At 38.9% G+C, this 15,313-nt stretch overlaps 1 protein-coding gene across 1 annotated transcript in view; it reads right to left on the bottom strand.

Moving 5' to 3' along the window:
• Window positions 1-6,661: 6,661 nt before the first annotated feature.
• Window positions 6,662-15,313, bottom strand: part of LOC148023242 (uncharacterized) — an 85,778-nt gene continuing 77,126 nt past the window's right edge. The window contains exon 25 of the mRNA XM_087695334.1: window positions 6,662-7,129. Coding sequence (XP_087551460.1) covers window positions 6,931-7,129 — 199 coding nt within the window. The 3' untranslated portion in view covers window positions 6,662-6,930. The remainder of the gene's footprint in view (window positions 7,130-15,313) is intronic.

Here is a 15,313-nt window from a genome sequence, read left to right as displayed (position 1 = left end):
CTTGGCCATTTTTGCTATTGTAGGAGGTGTCACTAACCTATCCACATGCCATCAAATCATCATCATTACACTTGTCATAATCATGTGCTATTAAGGTCAAATAAAGCTATTTTCTTGTGGTTGACTATGGATTATCTTTTAATTTTCATGGGTTCACTCAACAAAATGAGATTTTCCCTAGTAACTACTGTCTCACATGTGGCACAAGATATGTTTACTTATGCATTCCAACAAGACTTATAATCATATGTATTGAGGACCAGTACTTACGGAATGCATGCAAATAAATGTGTACATAACCATCTCAACATTTCCCTTGGTTACTCCTCACGAATAGTTGCATAAGGAAAGTATAATTACTAATGGTTTTCTTATGATAGAGAAAATACCATTTGGAAGAAATCAAGAAAATTGTGTTAGAAGAATGTGATACCTATGCCTTGGTTTGAAAAATCTATTGGTCATTTTTACTCACCATTTTATCAACAAATAGAAAATCCAAGTGAGTAGTTAAGCATTGCAAATGAAAGGACAAGAAGCTCCCTTTCAAACTCATTCTATCTACAAACATCTAGTCCAACTTACCCATCAACTTTAGTAACCTCAATCTATGGACCCTTCCACCCTATGTAAACATCCATATTCATTGATGTGCACACATATGTGTTAGTCCACATTATACTATGAGAAATAGGTAAAAGTGGAGTTCTTGCATGGCCAAGTCCTTCATCTAAAGGTTGTTTCAATCCACACTACACTAGAATAAGGAGACAAAATCCCTCATCCAAGAGTGAAACATTGGCCTTCCATGAAGTTCAAGTCTTACACTGTTGGCCCGCCAATGAGGAGTCTTCACTACCAACCAAGCCACTCTCTTTTTTGTGTGTACAAAACATAATGTGTGTATCCCCTCCTTTCTAGGGACCTTGAAAGCTAGTATATGTAAAGGGTGTAACTCCATGCCAACAAGTAGAGTCACAAAACTCTCCATCAGAAAAATAGGTATAGTATGCACTAACAAGCAAGCAACCATACATTTATTCATGCCAATAGTAGAAACAAAGAAAACCAATCTCTAGATATCACAAGATGGACAAAGCACAACCTCAAGAACTCCAACTCAACTCATTCTATTTACTTCAGGATGTTCTATACAACTCGTTGATACACAATTACCTAGCACATGTACCATCATTGTCACACACATTGGTACAGTCTTTCCACACCATTCAACAATATGCAATTTCAAATCCATGACAACAACCCAATGCATTGAAACTTCTATGCATCATGACCATCAAAACCTTGGAATACTTACCGTGAATCCGATGCCTATCATTATAGTTCAATTAGTTGGGAAGAAAATCACAATAGTCTACATCCTTATGGATACTCCCCAAAATTCTTCTAAATCCAACTTATCTATTATTCCATTACATATTATTTTAGGGTGGCTAAGGGAGGTCTTGAACCTCCAAAGGCCTCTCGAACCTACAACTTAATTTCAAACCTATGCTTAGCAAATTAAAATTTTATATCACTCCCTTACTCTATCCCTTTGTAATCATGCTCCTTTTCTCTCTTTTCAATTTTGATACACACACACGCGCGCGCGCGCGCACACATAGAGAGCACCATCTTGCCACTAATACTAGCTGCCCTTTCTAATACTTTCTTTAGTTCTACTTGTCAATTGCTCGTCACCACCCTATTCATGTAGACTTTGTTGGACTAATTCATGCTATACCAAATCTACTAATTAACTACTTTGCTTGCCATTGCTCCATAGCCCAAATTTGGGAAATTTGAGAAAGGACGAAAATATTATGGCCCAATCATCCAAGTTTTGAAGCTCATACCTTTTTTGTGTAAGTCTACATTTTAAAGAATAGGACATATGTGATTGATGTTAATGAAGTTACTTAAAGAAATCTAAGTTCGAGCTTGGAAAAAATAAGAAAGAGAAGCAAGTATAAATAACCACACATTAAAGAATTGAATCCCATGCCGTTTGCATTTATGTTTATGTTTTGAGTAATAGGCCAAGCATAAATCACCATTAAAACTTTTAGATTTACTGTCATGTTTTATAAGTAATCAAAAGAAGATACCCTCTCCCCCTTGGTGCTAAAATTAGCTCTCATGAGTACCTAGGCAACACTAACAACAAAAGAAAGCACAATATTTATCTTAGTGGACACACATCTCTCATCAATGCCATGGCAATAACGATAAAAGAAAGCACAATATTTGTCCTAATGGACACATTGCTAAATATTATGCTTTCTTTTATTGTTAGTGCCAGGGCATTGGAAAGGACAAGTATCAGTGGCAAGATGGTGCTCACTCTGTGTGTGTGTGTGTGTGTGTGTGTGTGTGTGTGTGTGTGTGTGTGTGTGTGCACGTGTATGTGCATGTATGCATGCATGTGTATGCGTGTTCATGTGCATGTGCATGTGCGTGCGCACGGTGTGTGTAATTTGAACATAATCAACATAATGACCTATTTAACCTAATGTGTAGGGTATACTTTTGACTACTATCTAATTTTTATGTGGCATATTAGATAGGTGAGAGAGAGAGAGAGAGAGAGAGAGAGGAAGAGAGAAGAAATAAAGTTATATTAACGTCTACAAGAGGCCAAAAGGTTACATAAAAAATGTCTAGAAAGTTTTCCAACTCCTAGTAAAGCTACTATCTGGTGTTATGGTGAACTAGGTGTAGGTACAAAATGGTATACAAACTCAATACAATCTAGATGCACTTCAAGTGCAGTCTGGAACTATTTATGGAGCGTGGTCATCTTAAGATGTCCCTTATGGGCCTGTCTAGCATGCAGAGGCTGAAGTGACGGGGTATGGCTCCCCAGTGGCACTGTAGTATCCGTTGTATCTATAGGTGATGTCTCCTACGAGGGCGTGGGCCTACTGGGTGTGGGCGGTGAGCTCTACCTCTCTCTGTAGCTCTATCCAAGGTGACTCCTCGGGGTGGGGCAACCTCGTTGTAGAGAGAGAGAGAGAGAGAGAGAGAGAGAGAGAGAGAATTTTACAGAGGGAGAGGAAAAGGGGAGGAGAGGGAGAGAGTGGAGAAAGAAAAGATTGCACACACACACACACACACACACAGAGGCCAAGGGGTTTCGAAGCGAGAAAAGAAAACTAGGTAGACATGTGCAACTAAGAATGAAAATGAAGCAAATAAATTTTAAAACTTGTCTTACAAAAACTTGGTGTACAATATTAAGCCTTTTATATAGCTCACTTGAGCTTATTTTAATAATATATGTTAGAAGACACCAATTTTACTATTAAAAACATGAGAATAAGTTTATGATTTTCACATATATCTAGTATGCTTCTTATTCTTCTAGCAATGAGTTTAAACACAAGATTTAATCATTCATTAGATATACTCAACTTATAATTCTGACAATATGATTCAAATTGCATAGTGTTTACATTTTGTGTTACAACTAACCTAAAATCTTTATACATAACATAGAATGATAATGCAAACTTATCTCTATATTGTTTGAAGGATTACAATGTCATGGTTGAGCACATCAACAAGAGGTATGGTTAATGTCGATAATACCTTGCACAAGAAAAAAGAGCTACATGGTTGAGCGCATCACACTCTTATGCAAAGCCAAGCCAAGTAAGACATGAAGTTTTCAAAAGGCGATATTAAGATATCTTGCAATATTTGCGAGGATTGCCTACTTGATTAGCATTTATTATTATTTTGGTGTGATGTTCAATTTTTAACGGCAAGCCACTTGGCTTTTTTCATTGAAAAGAGACCCCATGTCAACACCCAATTAAGGCTAGCTTCTTTAGCCGACATTAGCTTGTGCCTACTATGAGACACATATGCTATTTATTACTAAAAGCAAACATTGTTTGATCATAAGAAAGAAGCAAAGAATACAATGTTAAATAAGGAAACACCAAAATGATAAGGATACATGTATAATGATGGGACTGGGCACAAGCACTTAACAAACATAGACCACAAAACCATGCTAGCATGGTGGAGAGTTCGCATGATACTCTCCAAGACTTCCTAATTGTGGGGCAATTTTCCCTTCCCACATCAATCAAGAATATTATGTTGTATTGTACTATACTATTCTATTTAGTATTGTGGAAAAAACCAAGACAAATAACAATAAATTTAGCTAGATATTTAGTATTCAATCTTTCAATATAATGGTTATCAATATATTGATCTCCATTCAAAATTAAACCTTGTTAACTGACACCAACACTAAACCAACATCAACAACATATTCAAAGTCTGGCTTAATAATTAGATTTTTATATTGTCAAATTAAATATTAAAAATGCCCTTCCATCTTAATTTCTAGTAATTAAGTAATAAAAATCATTGTCCCACAAATACTTAAAATGGTTCCTTCTTTGCTTTCCATAACACACCAAGCTATGTTTAATAATAAAAAAGAGAGCTAGGGAGGTCCATAAAACATAATAGAATGGTTCATGGCTTCACATTCTGCCTCCAAATCATCTCTTATTAGTTGCACAAAAAATGACATTTAGGCCTTGGGTTGGCAAGGTGAGGTGGTCCCAAAATGCACTATTTGTAGATATTTAGGCTATACTTTGGAGATAAATATCTCAACTAAGAATTTACTTTTACTAAATTTTCATATGTATTGCAAATAATTATGTATATTGGAAATTGCAAGCCAAACCTTTTCATGCATGTTTGAAAGTTGCTTAAACTATTCTAGTACAAATGGTTTCATATTATTTACCAATTTCGTTGGCCAATGTTTTGTATATGAGAAATTACTCAACCTATTTAGTTCTTACTCTAGAAGAAGGATTCTACACGATTGGGTGTTTCCTAGATCTCCTAGAATCATGTTTGCACTCGAAAAAGAATGAAAGGTGGGATTGTTTTGGATCTAGAGACACAAGATTGCTCTTCGTTCATCTATATTTCAAGATTTGTAGGGATGACATCCCAAATCTTTGATTGCCAAGCCTTTAGTTGAAGGCCAAGGCAGTATGCATGGAAGCACCAAAGATTCCCACTTCATGGTGGCATATGCTTAATGCTTAATAGCCTATCTTAAATCTTCCATGATTGTGAATCATTTGGTCCATTCTTGGATATTGGTTCTTACCAAATCTTTTTGGCATCCCCATCCTAATCACAAGTAGGCAAAAAGACAACACATGCCAATGCTGAATACAATGTCATGACTAGGGCTTATCACTATTATTGATGTGCTCTTGCGTGCAAGTGCTGTTCTCATGTCTTTCAGATCAATTTGATGGTTTTTTCGTGTTCCATGGACATTGGTCCCAAGTCTTCTTAGCATCCCCCTCCTAATCTTGAATAGGCAAACTTCTTAAGAAATGAATTGTTGATTGTTTTGAAGCTTCTTCTATGTGAAGGAAGACAACAATACATGTCAATGTTTAATAGAGTGGCACAACAAGGGCTGATCACTTCTGATATGCTCCTATCTACAAGTATTGATGTCATGTCTTTTAGATTAACTCAATGTTTTTTTCATGTTACGAGTGGCTATAGTCATTCATAAGATACCATTTCAATTTCTCACATGTTTTGCAATATTTTCCCCCTTTAAACAAGGACACTCCTTGACAAGATTGGATGATTAATGGTTGGCTGCATTTGGCACACATTAGCAACTTAGATATACCGCTTGCTTATATGAGAGAAGGATTGGCTGGCTCAAAAGAGCAACCACACCTCGAGTCTTCATAAATGCAACACTTGGGCTCAAAAGAGCAACCGAACTTGGGATCTCCATAAAGGCAACTCTCAAATGAAATATATGGCAATGGTGGACTAGCTCAAAAAAACTTTGATTAAATACAACGTTTTATTTGGAAAATGTTCATTGGGAATCTTGTACTTGTCTCTACACATCATGTCCTGAATGGCTGCTACTTCTTTTGTACAAGTTGTGAATAAACTTCTCATCATCGATTTCTTTCATCCTATGGTGAGAAAAGTTAATCTCTTCTCTAATGTCTATTATTTGGTCTCATGTGGTAGGGCTATCAATACTTCCAAAGGACTAGGTCTTTGGACAATCCAAATTCTCAGATCTTATGCAACCACATGAAAGTTCTCTTCCACTTTTTGGATGCAATATTTTCCTAGATCTATTTGTTGGTCTAGGTCCAGGCAATAGCCTTTAGGATTTAATAGAACCAGAGGAGCATGTCACTTAGTGTGGTTCTATATGTAAGCTTGAAACGGATCAAGGTATTATGGTTCAAACATCTTTTGAGGTTTATTTCCTCTATTCCAAAGAGGGAATTAGCATATGGACTTTTGGGTCATCATCAAATATTTGAATTTGGGAGTGTGGGCTTGCAAATTATAGCCCAATTGGTAGAGGTGGGTTATGTACATCCCTATCAATCAAAAGGTCAATTCCTCCCAATTGCCTATGCACTCTGGTGACACCTATCAATCCTTCGAGATGGTGCTTAGGCAGCATCCCAAGCTTAAATGAATGCCATAGAGCAATACTTTTTTAAACAAAAGGTTTCCATAGGTTGCATGGCATAAACTATCCTACAATGTGTGTGTGGGGAAAGGACAAAGTATAGATTGTTGCAGGTTGTGGATATATGCTCGCTATTGTGTTTTTGGGTCTATTTATGTGTGTGGATTGAGGTCTATAAACATTTGTTTGATTTTGGTCCAATGGATAACAAGTATAGGTGTATTTACTGATTGTGAAACATTTGTGAGAAAGAAAATAAAAGTCAATCAAAGGTTAAGGGGCTACACGTTTCGATATGATATTCTGCACCTTGCTATCGCGTAAGGGAGAAGGGCATGAGAATGACTTCTTAGACAAAGTCTGAATAAAGATTTACGATATACAACAGCAATATTATAGAGCGTGTTTTGTTACAAGGGAAATTCGTGCAAGGAGTCCCTTGGCCTTCGTTTATTCTTTTTATTTGATCCATAGCACTTCCGGAACTTGTCTAGCACAAGCGCTGCCTCGTCCTCCACTTTCAGCAGGTATTCCCAGTCCGCCAGCTTGTGCCTTTCATTGCCAGTACTCATCTCTTCCAGGCAGGTGTCGATGTCATCTTTTATATCCCTGTGATCAGCAGCAATTGATGAGGACAAAAGGGAGAAAGTGCGGGTAGGGGTTATCTCAAAACCAAACTGAGCTAGTTATTGTCACAGATTCACACTGTATCATATGACCTCTCGATTAGTCGCCGTAGGCTTCAATCAAATTCTGAGAAGATTTGCTCACTGAACATAACATACATTTCAATCAAATTTAGTTCAAAAGGTTACAAAAGTCCGACCGTCCTGGGGCATCAGTAACAGATTACTGCTCAACGTTGGGTAATGATCATCGTTGAGAGTTGCATTTGGAAAAACATTATATACGACAAGAACCAAACGGGGTTTCAGTGTTGAGAGATGCACTAGAGTCTGTAGCAGCTTAATTAATGCCACAAAGGTAGGTCCTCAAGTGCTATATAAATGTACTAAAATCATCTTGCAAGATGCAGGAGAACTCATGTGCCAGATGACAGATAACGCTATGTGAGGTGCAGGGGGGACTGATTCAGCAGCAAATATTATGCTCTGGGTTGAACTTTGATAGAGTTTATTGCAATTTGAATTCCTTCTGCATGTGTGTGAGTTTGTGGTGAAAAACTTAAAGACTGACGGGCATTGCCCTGGAGTTCTCAAAGCGTGAAGAAGTTTTCGTTGAAGAGATATGGTGTATGTCTCCACAGCTTACTGGACATAATCCTAGAGTCCATGTGTTTCAGATTTTTGCTGTTATGCTGCCTGAAGATCTAGCATTGAACCAGGCATGCTGTATTATTAGCTGTAGAGCCTTAGTTTTCCCTTGCATACAGCAGCATGTGTATGACAACCACCTTCTGGTATTGAATTTGCCTCAGAGTGGAAAGTAGAAAATGCATGGAGCTCTTATACAGTTTGTACAAATGAGGTGTAGATAAATAAGAATGTGCACACCAGTTTAGGGTGCAATACTAGTACAACTGAAAAATGTGCCCTCTCTCCCCAGTAATGTGCACAACTCGGACAGGGACAATCAAGTATAGGATGGACAAAGAAAAGATCAACCTCAAACCACCCCTTTTCAGCTTCATACGGTAGACATTGAAGAAATGAAGCCAAAACTTCAAGAGTCCATGCAAGAGGGAATGTCCATACAACATGAGGAGACCGTTAGAACCTCTTCAGAGCACCTGATACATGCTACTGGCTAGTATCTGGTGTCAAGTGAAGACATTTGCTGAGAGAGGCATTTCATGAAATGGTGCTGAACCCACTGAGCTGCCTACAAGCGCAGGGGCATCCCCTCCAAAATATCAGCTGAGAAAAGCACGGCAAGAACTACACTCACATTGTTCTTATCCACAGATAGGATTGCTCGTAAACCTGAATGCATCAGAATTAACTGGCAACCGAAATGAAACACCGTGCCTGGTCACACTAGGATTCATCTCCTCAATACAGTCACTGGCCAAGGAGGAGGATCAATGGAGTGTTCAACAGTACAGAAATCCAGATTTACACAGTATACTAGGTTAACACAGGCCTTCCACCGAGCCATGCACTCTCTTGCTTATAGTTAATACATTAATGAAATATTAGAGGACACAGGATATCACAAGGTCAAACACTGAAGTTCTACACAAATCCCACATGCAACCTTAGACAGCAAGCCTGTGTTGTCTAAAGCAGTCCACAGCTGTAATGACATGGGCACCACCCACATACACATGCTCATACGCTGGGCAATAGGACAGGTGGGGGCAGACGATGTGACAGGAGAGCCGTGTGCAACACCACGGCCAGGTTTAGAAGAGCCTTTGAGATATAGGAGTGGTAGCACAAATCACATGCAATGACCTCTTTGGCCCAGATGTGTCCAGCCATTCTTCAATACACCGCAGCAATAGAAGAAGAGGGACTCCTTTAGTCAGAAGAAAGACCAGCATGTGGACATTTTCTGCACTCATCTCACCAAATTCCTATTGATGTATCCCTTTTCCCTTAATAACGTTAAGAAAATGTCCAAGCTTTTGGACAGCTTGCATATTAACCATTTTCGCTGATGTGGAGGCACAACATCCAAATCCCTTGGAGTGGGCAATGGATTTGTCTACCATCATGAGGACATGTATTTTTGAAACCTCACTTAACATGCGGATTAATTTTTAATCACATGATTAAGCAAATGTTGCACATGTGAGGTGCAACTGGGGTTAAAGTAAATTTACAAACCCGGGACCCGAAGAAATCACGGATTGTCAAAGGCAAAGTTTGCTATAAGTTATGCCGCACAGGTACTTGGTAGCATATGGTGCCAATTGTTGGCCTAGGTCATTCATTTGGCCATAAGTGTCAGTTGGTGACACTAGAGAAGTGGCGTTTAATGGCACCTAATGCCAATCTGATAGTCAAAGATGGCACAGACACTCCGGAATGGAAGTTGCCTAGCCAATTTAATTATTGACCAATCATATTATTTTTCAAGGCACCAAAGAGAGAGAAAAAGGAGGCTGCTGGTCTGATTTACAGCCATTGGAGAACCTTCTGAGGCAGCCAGGGACAAAAGAAGACCAATCAACAGTAGGTGACAGCATCTACAGGCTGTTGAGACAGAGCAACAGCAGTAAATGACTGATTTTCTTCAGTTCCTTTCATCTACATGCTGTTGTGGCAAGGCAACAGCTGCATTTGACCGGTTTTTTGTCATTCTTCGCGACAAAACTCTGAATTTTCTCTCTCTACAGCTTTCTCTCTCATCTCCCAGCCATTTCACAACCTTGCTCCGAAAATCTTAGCATTTGGACCCTTAGAGGTTGAGAAATTTCAAATTTCTCTGTTGTAAACCCTAATCTACAGCAGAAATTAAGGTTTAGCAACAACATCGAGAAGTGTGCCAAAAATTGGAAGTTCCAAGACTTGGATTCAACAGGGCCGAAACTATTTTTAATCTATTCAAGTGGAGGGACCAACAAATAATTGAATTTGGAGCGTTGTCCATCTCCATTAAAGCCGGTGAAGGCCAATTGATTGCCCGAATCAAGGGGCAAATCAAGTTAAAGACTTGCTGGTGATTTTAAATAGCAAGGGGAGCTAAAATACCAAAAGGGATTGGGAGAATCCCATTGTAAATCAACTTCTTCTTCAATAAAGCTAAACAAATACCGAAAGGGGCATCAATTTTGGAGCCAATCGGGTGTGCTTGTCCAAGATCAATAAGTAAATTTGTATTTTCAGATTTGCATTAATTGTTTGTTGCTGTAATTAAGTTGTAATCAAGGATGTACCATCCATCCATGGAACGAAGGCTGGTTACATGGTTCCATTGCCGGGATACCACTCACTCCCTTGATTAGGTGGGCCCAAGGCACCTAATTGCAAGCCAAAGCTTTGTGCTAGTGCTGATTTTCACTCTCAGCTGAGAAATTACAGCAATATGTCTTCATATAGTGAGATGGATTCAAGCATAATTGTCAGGTATGAAAGGTATGATATGGTACGGTACGCTAAAATACGGTACAAAATGGTACCTTAAGATTTTATAAGATACAGTACGATATTAGTACGACAAAAAAATAACTTGATTATTTTAGACAAAAGATAATAGAATAGATATTTCAAGTCTAAATATCAATGCTGTTAGAGCATATAAGATGAATACTTGAGCGTAGCATGCCGAAACCTAATGCAAAATGCGCAACATGCACTACTGCTACCTACAACTTATAACTACATAGATAGGAGTGGATACATCGTACATGCATGATCATACAAATAAGAGAAGTGTGGGCTTGATAGAGAGAAGGTTGAGAGAAATTATTTGAATTTCAAATAACCTAATCTCATGGGAGAATCATATTAATATAAGGAGCATTTAGCTCGTCCCAAAGTGCAGTTCGAATGGAAAAGATACATCCATTAAGTTGGTATCTTATGGTACTAATACGTAAGGTACGGTACCTAAAGTATGGTATAGTATCAAATCTTTCGTACATGGTACTAGTGCAACTAGAGAGAGAAAGAGGTGAGAGAGAGAGAGAGAGGGTGTGAGAAGCGAGAGAGAGAGAGAGAGAGAGAGAGAGAGAGAGAGAGGCTTGGGAAAGAAATAAGAAAGAAAGAAGAAAAAAAAAAGTTGTAGACTTAAAGTAGAGTGACCAAAAAGTGCCTATTTTCCGTACTAAATCGTATGGATACGTAGCGTACCATACCGTACGGATCGTACCAAACGGATCAGTCCGTACTACGTACGGAGATAACCCTGGATTCAAGCAATGATGATGCCTCTTAATATGAACATTCACATGGGAATGAAGGAAATGCAATGCCTGACCTTGGACAAAAGGCTCAGGCCATGGATAGCAATCTAAAAATATTGCTGTTGGGCAAGATGCACGGCCTTCAAGGCATGAGGAAACTGATGACCAGTAAAGTGAAGACGAATTTTATGACCAGTTCAAGAATCGGATGAGGACAACAGCAAATCTCTTTGCTGAATTGACAAAGGATCCTCAATTTATCCGATTTTTGAATGCTCCAAAGAAGGACAACAAAGGCAAGAAGAAAAAGACGTCTTCTACACCTTTGGGACAGCAAGATGCACCGAAGATAATGCCAAACCCTTCATTTGAAGCTCCCAAAGATGCTAATGAAATAAAACAATTCGTACCTATGGAGCAAGGAATGCAAATGCAAGGCCATCATGAAAGTACCAATCCAATGGATTTTGGATAGCCGGGCATGCATGCTATGATGGGGCAGCCAGGATATTTTGATGGAAGCACGATTTTTTATGCTATAGTTGGTCAAGGGTGCATACGTGAATATATGCCACAAATCCCTATGGTATGTAGCAACCAATGCATGGTGTGCAAGGCCCAATGTATTCGCGTATGGTTGAAAATATGCAAAACCCTATGTATGGCAACATTGGCTTGATGCCTGGGACACAAAGTAGCATGTTTGGTACTGCATCTGCACCCCCGAAAGCTTATGGGGCTCAAGGAATGAATGTTGGTCATGCAAATGCTCCGTTTGGTGTTGGTTTTTATGTAAATTCAAAAAATGCATCCTTTTTGCAATAGCCAATATATGACAACTTGACACCCAAAGGGGCAGCAAAAGACTATGATGAGGGTGAAAAAGGAGTGAAGTTTGAGTCCTTCAGTGGTATACAAGATAGATTGAAAGCTTTGACTTTCATTCAACAGTTTGATGCAACCTATTCAGGGGGGAAACTTCACGGAGTCCTCAAAGATTCAAAAGGCAGCCACTTTCTTAAAAGGGAATACATTACAGTGGTGGTCCACTCTTTTGATGCAAGGTAGAGCACCGTCAACGTGGCTACAATTCAAGCAAATGTTTGCATCGAATTGGTTGACAAGTACCTTTGAGGTGGACATCATGACAGCTTGGAATAAGCTGGATGCTAAGAAATGTAAGAATTTGGAGCAATATAATAAGAAGTTTTGGGATGCATTGCTGCCTATTACTTCTTATCACCCCGTATCCCTTCATGAGCAAGTGGAAAAATATGTTTGTGGGCTGCCCAAAGGAATCAAGGATTTTTGCATTAAATCCACCATGTCTAGCATGTCTCAGCTTATAGAGACTACTCCTACAGCCGATGCTTTGCTGTGTGGAAGGATTTGGGCTTCATAGAGAGTGGAAAGCAAGCAAATAAAAAGTTGTTTAAGGCTGAGAAAAGAGACAGATCTGAAAATCAGCCTAAAAAGAGGCCAAAACAACAAAGAAAGGACTCGAAAACATTGGCACAACGTAGAGAATTGATAGCTACAAATAAATGTTTTATTTGTGAACAAGGTCACATTGCGAGGGACTATCCCAATAGGAAACAAGGTGGAAAATCAAAAAATCGTGGAGATTCTAAAGGAAAGAAGCCCAAAACATTAGTGGGATCGGTGCCCAATGTTGTTAGTGATCAGTCCAATGATGATGCTATTGAGTTATGCAAAGCATGGGACAAAATTAAAAATCAACATGCATTGATTTTCTTTGATAATGGTGCACAAGCCAACTTCATCTCTGTTGACATGGCCCCCGTCTAGGCATGAGAGAGGATGAGATGGGACCCATGGAGGAAGTTGAAATGGCATGTAAAGGCCATGCAAAGCCTGTCACACCACTCATTGAAAAGCTTCGATTGCATATACAAGGATATACGGACAACAAAGAGTTCTTCAATGCTTCACTTGAGGGTTGTGATATATTGCTTGGTATGCCACAGTGTCACCGTATGTATGCAATCATTGATTCTCGTGCAAAAAATATCACTATTCGACATAAGGAAAGGTACTCACACTTTATGTAAAGTTGAAAGGTGAATCTGTCCCTGTTGTATCTGCAACTGCCATTTCTAAAGTAATGAAAAACCATCTTTCCGCGCACTTGATTTTTACTCGGGATAAAGATGATAGTAAGAATGTTGGGAACATGTCTAAGTCAGAGAAGGATCGCATGTCATTTCTGAAAACGTATATTGATTGCTTCTCTTAGTCACTTCCAGAGCAGCTACTGCTTGAAAGGCCAAAAGATCATGGCATAGATCTTATCCTTGGAAATAGCCCACCTAATAAGCCACCCTACAGAGTCAGTGCAGCCCAACAAGAGGAGATTATGATTCAAGTAAATGAGCTGTTAAAAAAAGGATTGATTCAGCCTAGCTCATTTCCTTTTTATTCTCCAATGCTTTTGGTGTAGAAAAAGGATGGTTCATGGCATATGTGCATTGATTATCGTGCTCTGAACAAGATCACAATAAAGAATCGCTTTCCCATTCCTCGGATTGATTATATTATGGATAGATTGCAAGGGACAGCCATATTTAGCCATATAGATTTGAAAGGTGGGTATCATCATATACGCATTAGATCAAAAGATGTGCCTAAGACAACTTTTAGGACATCTTTTGGATTGTATGAGTTTCTTGTTATGCCTTTGGGACTTACGAATGCTCCTGTCACTTTGAATCGGATGATGGATCGTATCTTCGGGCCACATAGAAGATTTGTGGGTACTTTCTTTGATGACATGATTGTCTATTCAAAGAAGAGGCGGAGCATAGAAAACACTTGGATATTGTGTTCAATGAATTGCATGACCATAGGCTGATTATCAATGACAAGAAAAGTGAATTCTTTTTGCATGAAATCCACTTTTTAGGGTATATTGTATCGGCTGATGGTATTCGCATGGACCCTACAAAGGTTGAAGCAATACGATCATGGCCACCTTTGAGGAATGTTCATGAGATCCGCAACTTCTTGGATTTATGTTCCTACTACAAGAAGTACGCACACGGGTTTGCTGAAATTGCATCTCCATTGCATGCCTTTCAGAAGAAGGATGTGCCATTTAGATAGACAACAATGGAATTTTCAGCATTTGAAAAGTTGAAGGAAAAGATGACTTCAAATCCTGTGCTTGTATTGCCCGATCTAAGGAAGTCATTCATAGTTCAATGTGATACAAGTGGGAATACCATTGGGGCTGTCCTTATGAAAGACAGCCGAGTTGTGACTTACGAGAGTTGAATTCTCCACGGTGCAGAAAAAAATTTGCAAGTCTATGAGAAACAGCTCTTGGATGTAATTCATGCATTGTCTACGTGGAACAGCCGAGTTGTGACTTACGAGATTTGAATTCTCCACGGTGCAGAAAAAAATTTGCAAGTCTATGAGAAACAGCTCTTGGATGTAATTCATGCATTGTCTACGTGGAAACATTATTTGTTGGGGACTGATTTTATAGTGCAGACAGACCATCAAACTTTGAGTTACTTTCTGACGCAGACAAAGTTGTCATAGAAGCGTATGAGATGGTCAAATTTTCTCTTTATGTTTCATTTTCAGATTGTATATATTGATGGTAAAAAGAATGTTGTGGCTGATGCACTGTCACGTAAGCTACAAATTTCAGCCTCAGCATGTTTTATCACACTGAGTTGGATGCCATGAAAGAGCAATATGTTGCTGATCCAAACTTTGCTAATGTTTATGATCATCTTTGCAATGGCCAAAGGCATGAACACTTTGTGCTAAGAGATGGATTTGTGATGATGCATGGACGACTATGTGTCACAAAGCAGTTAAGACCTAGAGTTATCTCTGAAAGTCATATTCCTCCATATGCAGGACACAGAGGTATTAATGCCATGGTAAAGATAGTGGAGCATTTCTTTTATTGGTCAGCTTTAAGACATGATGTAAAACAGTTTGTT

Source organism: Lygodium microphyllum, chromosome 16 (genome assembly GCF_053477565.2).
Source record: "Lygodium microphyllum isolate KBCC chromosome 16, Lygodium_microphyllum_v1.1.10, whole genome shotgun sequence".
NCBI classification, from domain to species: Eukaryota; Viridiplantae; Streptophyta; class Polypodiopsida; order Schizaeales; family Lygodiaceae; genus Lygodium; species Lygodium microphyllum.
The sequence above is the reverse complement of the archived record's forward strand: the minus strand, read 5'-3'. Positions and strand labels throughout refer to the sequence as shown.